This window comes from Prunus persica, chromosome G1 (assembly GCF_000346465.2).
Source record: "Prunus persica cultivar Lovell chromosome G1, Prunus_persica_NCBIv2, whole genome shotgun sequence".
NCBI classification, from domain to species: domain Eukaryota; kingdom Viridiplantae; phylum Streptophyta; class Magnoliopsida; order Rosales; family Rosaceae; genus Prunus; species Prunus persica.
In genome coordinates this window covers 43142478-43152141 of record NC_034009.1, presented here as the reverse complement: position 1 = coordinate 43152141, position 9664 = coordinate 43142478, and the positions used below count along the sequence as shown (strand labels likewise).

Below are 9664 nucleotides of genomic sequence, written 5' to 3'. Positions count from 1 at the left end.
CAATGGATGAATTTGATATTTTTGAGTGATCTTTGATTAATTTTAGCAATTCAATGTCAAGTCCCTAATTAATTTCTTTCACGCTGGTCAAGAAAGGAAATTAAGTTGCATGAACAGGTACGCTGCCAAGAGTTCAAGAAAACCTACTTAGACCTCAAAAACACAAGAAATAATGGGTTGCTAGATAGTTTGACTCTACAAAGTTCTTCTGTTGGAGTGTTCTTGTCAGCTTGAAAAATGTTGGGGTTAGAAATAACAGGTGTGAAATAAATAAATGTGATCGAGAAACACAAAAGTAAACCAATCACAAAGAACAATACAAGAATTTACGAGATTCACACGTATGAGCTATGACACTGAGTTACTATGAGATTCTCACTGCAGAATAACAGGGAGAAACAATTACGAGCACTTTGGTGTTTTTTCATAGTTACTTCTAATTAGGGTTCGCAAGATTACCAATACAACTCCTAGCACACCTTCTCTCGGAGCATCCTGACTGGTCTGTTTAGACTATAACTTTCCCATGGAATCATTAATTCTTCAGTTATGAGAGGCCTCGATATGTTCATCTAAAATAACCTTCAGAGATTTCAGCTTCTCTAACTCAACACGTTTGTAGGTTTACCAAACCACCCATGGTCATCTTCAATTAAACAACCGCGTAATCATCAATTTGTGACCTCCATAGCACAAAGTCTATCAACAAACTTGTCTACTCTGTGGACCTTAGAGCCCGTTTACTTTTGTTAGAAGCGCTTGTATCATAAGAACGACGATAATTTTTGGTAAAAATTTGTGTTTAAAAAAAAAAAAAAGCACTTTTATGACCCCATAATTATTTTTTAATTGTTTTGCCAAACATAGTTAAAATCATTTTTGGTTGCCAAAAAGCAAAACAATGACACCACAAAGGATAGATATATATATATATATATATTTGACACACGACACGCATACATCATATATATTTTAAAAGATTAGGCATTCTTATAATATGTAGAGAAAATATTATTTTGATACAAAATTGTATTGACATTGTAGCCTTCTGTTAGTTTAAGGAAGAAGATGTTTAGAGAATGGTTGGTTTAGTGTTTAGGACAATAGTTTAATTTGGAATGGAAAACTTTTGAAAGAGTAACAAAGTAATTTTTATTTGAATGGAGGAGAAAAGGTACAAAGCTTTGATATAGGACTTAGTGGAATATAGGACAGCTGCTAGTTTTTTCTGCTTTTAGCTTGATTACTTTGAGAGGCTGTAGGCTTATTTATAGGGATACTAAGTCGGCAACTTTACTTTGGACAAGTCGGTTGTGCAGTAACCGACTTATCCAAAGTCATTTTCAGTCACAAGTTGTCTTCTAATTCTAGAAAGTCATTTTCGGCCACAAGTTGTCTTCTAATTCTAGATTTCTTTAGTTATAATTATAATAGATAATTATTAGATGATTTGAATAAGAGTCAACCATCTTTTACTTGATAATTCTCTCAATTATTCTAGAATTTTCAAGTTTTATCACACAAGTTTGTATTAATATTTAACACCTTCATGCAAGCCTTACTGAGCTTTGCAATCCGAGAATGATTTAGACCATAAATTTACATCCCCGACAAGCTAGCTCTAACAACAATATATATCCTTCGATTGCTTAAAGCAGGTCTCTGTCTATATATGTGAAGCCATTGGCCATTGGTGTAAACGCAGCCTAGTTTGCGAAAAGTTGTTTCTGTTGAAGAGGTAGTTTTTCCAACACGTTAAGCATGCAGGGATATATATTGGTGAAAGTCGTAAAGAATACAAATTATAGGCAGTGGAGTGTTTGAAGGTGTTGGAAAAAACGATGTGAAGTTGGATCGACTTGTTGCTGCTTTATTCTAAACAGGTGGGCTCTATCTCTCTATGCCTCTCTCTATCCAAGGAAAAGCCTGACCACAAAATACAAATTGGACTGACATTACAGCTATTATATCTGCTTAAATAAATGAGTAGCATCATTGCATTTTGTTTGTGAAGTCAGCATATATTCCTCCCCATCTTCCAACATTTACCTTTCTAAGACCAAGAAAAGCTCAAGATGAAAAGAAAAACTTCTGGTCCGCTCGCTGCCACTGTCGTCAGCATCAGCTCATGCCAACGTTCCTCCGACTAAACACCCATGAAAGTCTCTCACTCTCTCATCGCGATGGTGAGAGAGGAGAGACCGATGACTTTTCCGGCATCGGATTTGGAAGGATGGGGTAAGGGGAGATGCGGGATAGGGTGGGGGTGGGGGTGGAGGTGGAGTGTCGGACTCAAACATGGCAGTCACTATTCTAATTTCTAAATCTCCAATGTGTGAGATGAAATATAATAATACCAACAAGAAAATGCCAAATGCCAAATGCCAAAAAGTGGTTTGGTTCGGTCTAGACAGTTTCTAAATAGCCCAAACCACACCTACCTAAGCGAAATCAAACCGACTTAAGCCAAACTAATTACATTTTAGTTCGATTCGGTTCATGATTACATTTGTTTTTAGTGTAGAAACCTAATGCTCAGATCGGTTTGATTTGTCTGATTTGAAGGTTCAAGTGGTTTTTTGTCGACCTCTAATTTTAAATAGAATTCATAAGTAACATGTTGGGTGTTTAATGTATATACATCATTATTTTAATTTTTTTGCCAAAATTTGAAAGGGAGAAAGGAGTTATGATTGGGGTCGAAACCTAATTTTTAGGCCTGGAGTGGCTTTGGCCCTCCCATATTTTTGTCAACCCCTAATTTTAAATAGAATTCATAAGTTCGCATGTTTTAGGCTTGGAGTGGTCTGGCCCCCCATATTTTTCTCTCCTCTATTATATTATATAAAATATATAGAATTTGTAATAAATAATTTATAATTTAAGTTATAGTTTCCTTTAAAACAAATTAAACGTGATTAAATTATAAATATTTAGCTATAAATATGTAATTATTGAATACTTAAGTGTTTTATGTACTTGTATTTTCTACTTCGGTCCTCTAACTTTACAATTTTAACTCCGTTCCTACTTAAAATGTCTAATATACATGCAAATGCTTTTACCACTAACCCCTTGGCAATTAGAAAAATACCAATTGCACCTAAGTTTTTGTCACAGGATAGATATAAAACCTAGTGAGGAAATGTGTGGGCGTGAGTCGTTGGGGGCCAAAATGAAAAATGGCCCATTTTTCATTTGATATGATATGAGGGCCAAAAAGTAGCTTGTGTTTCAAGTCAGTGTCCAATCTCCTTATTTTCCTCATTTGGACTGACAACGTAACATGCCTCCATAATCCGTGACTGTCGACGTTTGGAGAGAAGACACCCACTCACTCTCTGTTTCCTTTTTCTCTGCTTTCTAAATAGTGTCTAGTCAAGGTTGTTTTTTCTTTTTTCCTTTTTCTAATGGTTTCTGTCTGGTTGCTCTCATTCCAACGAAGCAATGGGCTTGAGCTTGACCAAAGTCTAAGAGCAACTCCATCCATGAGGACAAAGTCTAAGGTAAGGGCAAGCAAGGGCTGCCACTATTTACATGAATAGTATCAATCTTGCCATTTGTGGTTCCAACTATGAGGGCAAAGTCTAGGGCAAATACTATTCATTGTACTTTATTTCCTATTTTTTTATACTTTAAATCATTAATTTTGATAATCTTTTGTAATTAAATTTTCGGATGAGAATCTCGGTTGCCACGTGTCTTATTCCATATAAAATTTTCGGATATTCATTAATAAAAATTATAATCTCAGATTTCCGATAAAATTTTCACCCTCTAAAATTGTGCCACGTGTCCCATGTCAGATAAGATTTTCAGATATTTTTAAAAAATTATAATCTCATATTTCAGATAAGATTTTGACCGCTCCGAATGTTCTCCCTTGCTTTTGTCAAGGCATTTCTCCATTTCCCTAACTCTTTATTTAGAAGTTTCCATCTACTAGATAAAGCCATTTCGGTCCGAATGGAACCCGATCTTTGACAAAATTCTCCATGAATTTTGCTCCACATATGATGGAACTTCATCTCATTGCCCATGATAGGGTCATGACTAACGTTCACCCAAGACTCGCACAACGCAATATCTTCCTGGGTTGACCACGAGTCTCCAGTTTCGACAGAAGATGCCATTTGTTTATTTTCTACAAATGGAAAGTAGTAGAAAAATGTGAGTGGAGAGTAAAAAATATTGGAAGGAGAAGAGTTTGTATGGATAATTGGTGTGGAAAGTGGAAAATATGAGTAGAGAGTAAAAAATATTGGAAGGAGATGAGTTCGTATGGAGAATTGGTGTGGAAAGTGAATAATGTGAGTGGAGAGTAAAAAATATTGTATGGAGAAGAAATTGTATGAAGATTTGGTGTTGAAAGTAGATAAAATGGTTAGGTATTTATAGGGAAAAAATACATAATTTTTTGGTATTTTTTTAAAAAAAATTTCAGAATTTTTTAGGATCTTTTAAAATTTTTTTAGCCAAAAAAATGAGAACCGTAGGATTTCTGAAAAAAAAACCAATCGAAGACACCCGGTGGCGACACGTGGCATCTTCCCGTTGGAGCCTGCGTGTGGTGACGTCAGCGCTGACGTCACCAAACTCGGGCTCGAGCCCAGTCTGATTTCGCCCTTGGGCCTGTCCGGGCTCGTGGAACCCACAACTTGCCCGGGCTTCGTCTGCAGCGCTGGAGCTCGTCTGGGCTGTCTCGGGGGGCCTTTGGCCCGGTTTGATAGCAGCGCTGGAGCTGCTCTAAGCCTTGCAGGTGTAGGCCTGGGTCAATCCATTAGTGGCTTTCAAACAATCGACCTCATAGACCAGACTCCAACTTAGGTAATGATTTAGACAATCCAAAGACAATATCAAATAACACACTTCTCATAGAAAGAGTGAAAAATGACTTCTGAAGTGCCAAAATCATCTCCCTTACATAAAATATTTCTTCGTAGCGGGTTTGGATTTGAATTCCATAGATAATATGAAAGGCAAGGTATCGTCTATAGTGGTTATAGGCTTTATCCCTGACAGTATCCTTCCTCACTTGTAGTTCTACAGAAAGTTGCCAACAATCAGAGGAATATACACGTTTTCATCCATATTTTCACAATAAGGTGATAGTCTGAAAATACGATGTATATAATCACAAATGTCATTTACAACAAATATAGACTCGACTGAAACTTACCTCATCCCAAATGTATCACTATACCCGAAGAGTAAAAATCAGTCTCTGGGTTCTAATAACAAATACATCACAGCAATTTCACAAATCAAAGAACATACAACATCTACATTATAGCTGATATATTCCATATCCCGCATGATTTCATCTACGTAGACGTCTTGCCAACATGATGCCTCTGCTGTAACAGGGCAAAGGTTTGGACTTAAATTCATCACAAACTCTGGGGCTGGGGCTGGGGCTGGGTGGGGTGCAATATTTCTTGAAGATGTTTCACAGCACTGTCATAGTGTACAAAGCTCATAAACCAGAATTCATGGTTGTCAACAGAGACCACCTGGATGTATTTTTCAGCTGATTTGACTTTGCTTGTTGATGGATTGACTGCCTTCAGCTGGTGCAATGGAATAACGACCTACATACGAGAAGGGAATCATACCGGATTATGTCCATAGCTAATAGAGAGATTTCAATATATAAATACTACTTCTAGATCTAGACCTTTGAAAATTATTGGAAGAAATTAATCAAAAAGAAAAAATTATCGGAAGAAAGCAAAAAAGTAAAATTGACTAATGGGATCACAATAGATCTTCAAATGGGGAAAATATATGAGTTTTGATTTCACTGCTTGTAACCCTTTAAGTAAGAAAGCACCATACCAGAAAGAAAACAAAAGGGTAAAATGAACAAAGGGCATTTTTCTGTGCTTAAGAGATTTCAACATTCAGAAGGTTTGGATTTATAGTGATATATAGATAATACAAATGAAGGGACATTGACATGCATGGTTGAACAGACACCGGGAAAGAGTTGAAAATGTGGCCGACACCTACTTGGAAATGTGTTGACACTTCTTGGAACAACTTATCATAAATAGAAGAAACACCAAGTCATTCCACTTGAAATTGTTTAGCTTTCAAAAGAAGGTGATATCGATGGTTGCACCAATCACCACAAAATTCATGAACCAAGAATTAGGCAATTACAAGTGGAGTGCATAACTGGAGGCGATTACTACATAACAAGAAACTTGAAGATTATAGGGTAAATTACATGTACCTCCCCTGAGGTTAAGTGCAATTACCAAAGCCTCCCTCTTATATGGAGAATTAAATTAATCTCCCTTGTCATAGTAAATCTTAGAAAGATCTACGAACAAAGTTGATCACTGGCATATTCATCATCGTATCTGTATCTTTCATACGTACAAATGAATTAACAAATTTAATATATGCTTTATTATCATTCTAAACACTCATCAGTAAAATGAAATTTATATTTTCAATTAAAACCTACCTCCTCAGTATTAATACTTGCGTTCAGCACTGATAACATGACACGAGATTAGTATAATTTCTAAAACAGAAAAAATTTGAAAGAAATTCAAATTTCACTATCACAATTGGCAAGCATAAATGGCTCCTAAGTCATAATTCAAGCAAGAAAGGTGGCAAATGGTTCAATGGCAATAAGCAAACAATACTAATCCACTATACCTTATAATAGCTCCATTCAGTCTGGTCGCCATTTTTGTATGAAAGGGGATCGTCACTGCAAAATGCAAGCTTTGCCGTTGACAAATATAAAATTCCCATTACTGGGCCAGCAGATGTGGATAGGTAGCAAGCATATGTCTTCTGAAGTTGCTCCTCTGGGACAGTCTCAAAATTTTGTCGAAAGATCTTCTCATAACCACCTTCTGCAAGTACCTTAGTGCTCTGCGCAATTCTTGCCACAGCAGCATCAGCAAAACTAGGTCCCGTTTTCACTAGTTCAAGGGAAACAGCAGTACATGATTTATGTCTCACAAATAAAACAGCACAGAATTTACTACGAAATCAAGCAATGATTTTAATTTTTAAACCCAGAAATCATCAAGGATTCACGGTTCCTACCACAACCTCTGAAACTATAACTAAATAACAGAGTAATTAAAGTCATAAAAATGAGGAATGGGATCACAATGGGGCAAGAAAGAAGTAAGTGAAAAAAGTAATCAAGAGGCAAAATCCATAACCCTAAGATCCATTGCAATCTAAAAGCGCATATATTGATAGCATTTCTGAATTCCAACTCCCAGCACACATATTGGCACCATTCTTCCATGCAAAAACCAGAATGCTCCCACATAGAAAGGCCATGCAATTGCTTAATCATTTAAGAAAAAACAAAGACCCCAGTTTTACAGCATACTAAACAAAGCATTTGTGAATGGAAATTGATTGCATTGGCTTTATACCTAATATTAGTGATGCAAAGGACAATTACCATGGAAAATTAACATCTTTCACTTAATTGAAAACACTCATGAGAACAGCTTAATTCACTGGAATTGAAAACTTACAGTGCTGCCACATGTTGCCAGCAAGATCCTCGGCCTTCTTGGTGGCCTCCGCAGCCTTCTTTCCCCATTTTCCAAGAACATCTTTCACTGAATCCATCTTATCTAAATAACACAACAAATAAACAGTCATTTCCAACATCCACAGTAACACTCCCAAATTCATCATTTCCTCAACAAAACCCTAACATATACAAATATATATATATATATATATATATAAATGTATACACATAATTGACAACAAATGAGAGCGCTGGTTGGCTACTGATACTCACTCTTGACGGAGGAGGAGGGAGCCGGAGCAGGAGTGGCGACGTAGGGATTGGACTCCGTCGGCATGGAGGTGGCAGCTTCGCCGGCAATCGGCGCTCGAGCCTCGACGTGAACCGGAGGATCGGCAACTGGAGGCGGCGGCGCTGACGGTGATTCCAATTTCGGCGGCGGTTCAGAGGCGATAGAGACAGAGGTCCAAGTTTCGGGCTGGGGAGGCGGCACGACGTCCTTGGGGTCGAGCTTAGGGTAGGGAGCGTAGTCTTCGGAGTGAGGAAGAGGCTTCGCGGTCTGAGATGGTGGGTGGTGATCGGGTGCTGCAGCTGCTGCAGCGGTCTTGTGGTCGCTCATTTTATTCTTGTGATTGAAAATGGAATCTTTGTCTGATTGCTGTTGTTGCTGTGAAATTCAAACGGCTCGATTGGGGCGGAGCCTACGAGAAGAGAGGACACCTGGGGCAACTGGATTTGAGGGGAAGAAGCGTTTTATTGGGGATTTTTGGATTCGGCAATGAACTTGTCTGTAAATGGGAATTCAACATTGGCTTTGGGCCAACTTCTCTATACATATAAATCTCAAGGCCCAAATGCATGAACAAACAATTCAACACTGGCTTTAATATTCGTTTGTGTACATTTCTAGTGGAGGATTGGTTTTTGTTTTTGTTTTAAATTTATAAACTTAAGCAATATTATTTTGTTGATAGGAGGATAAGCAATGAGTATAAAAATTGGGCTATGTCGTCAGGGGTTATACGAGTTCTTCTATACATACAGGTTTAATTGTCAATCTAATTACGTAGTCTTACCTTTTCAACTGAAAGTAGGAGAAGAAATCTTGCCTTTAATAGAGTACCAGTACCCCTGTCTCCCAAAAATCATGTCCGTAAAAACTATTTGTTACAGCCCTCGTACAAAACAACAACAAGAAAATCTAGCGGTTCTTCAAATAAGGAGAAATCATTTCTTGTGTCACAAGGAATGCGTCATTCCTAGTTTAAGATGGTTCAAAGTTTCATCAAGTCAAACAAGGAGAAATTAAAAAAAATAAATTATAGTAGGAATCCTATTCTTGTAATAACTGTAATTATATCTTAGTTATGTAGGATTTCTAGGACTACTATATATAGGGGGATTCGGCCACTACTGTAAAAATATAATCCAACACCATCAAATTCCTTCATATCATACTCATAGTCATAGTTAAAACACCTTAAGGAGAACAAGAACAAAGCTTGTGCAACCTTGACATTCTACTTCAAGAATTCAATGCTTCTCATGTCTTCATCAATCATCATGTTTTCCATTGAGTCCTTAATGAACTAATCTCTTTTTACTAGGACTACGATGTGGCCTAGATACGAATATTCAAATTCTTTGATATTGTTAATTCTATTTATCAACTCGGAAGATTAGGTTGTGGTTTGTGTAGTCTTCAATATTTTTTATAAGTCTTAATGGGTTCTTAGCCATCTAAATTCATAACTACGAATAGAATAGGTTGACGATAAGGAACACAACTAATATAACTTGAAAAAGAATATTGGTGAGATAAGGAAAAACGACTATCAACATGTTAGGATAAGAATTTCACGTACCATTCATATCTTGCAGCCATGCACTGTTGGAAAAGAAAAGAGACTGAGGCCCATGGACTTTAGAGCCACTAGGGCTATGCATGTCCTACGTGCCTCGGTTATGTCGATTGTCAAAATGCAGGCCAACCCACAAAACCATGGAAGTTTTTTTTTTTTCCTTTCGTCATTTCCAGAACTTGACAGCATATATATATAGCTTCTGTCATTTACTGGCCATATCTAAAAAGCCTACACCAAAAGTTCAGTTTAAAAGCAATGCCATTCTGCGGTCTGA

At 37.2% G+C, this 9664-nt stretch overlaps 1 protein-coding gene across 1 annotated transcript; it reads right to left on the bottom strand.

The window, feature by feature from the left end:
• Positions 5099–8377, bottom strand: LOC18788707 (GEM-like protein 1). The gene is made up of 4 exons (XM_007223109.2): positions 7799–8377; positions 7524–7625; positions 6676–6947; positions 5099–5591 (listed from the first exon to the last, which is right to left on the bottom strand). The coding sequence occupies exons 1-4, from the start codon at positions 8142–8144 to the stop codon at positions 5391–5393; spliced, it is 921 nt and encodes a 306-aa protein (XP_007223171.1). The 5' UTR covers positions 8145–8377; the 3' UTR covers positions 5099–5390.

Coding starts and splice junctions, on each gene's coding strand:
- LOC18788707 (XM_007223109.2), bottom strand. CDS start 8,144: ATGAGCGACCACAAGACCGCTGCAGCAGCTGCAGCACCCGATCACCAC. Junction 7,626..7,798: donor TCCCTCCTCCTCCGTCAAGA/GTGAGTATCAGT, acceptor TGTGTTATTTAG/ATAAGATGGATTCAGTGAAA. Junction 6,948..7,523: donor TGGCAACATGTGGCAGCACT/GTAAGTTTTCAA, acceptor CCCTTGAACTAG/TGAAAACGGGACCTAGTTTT.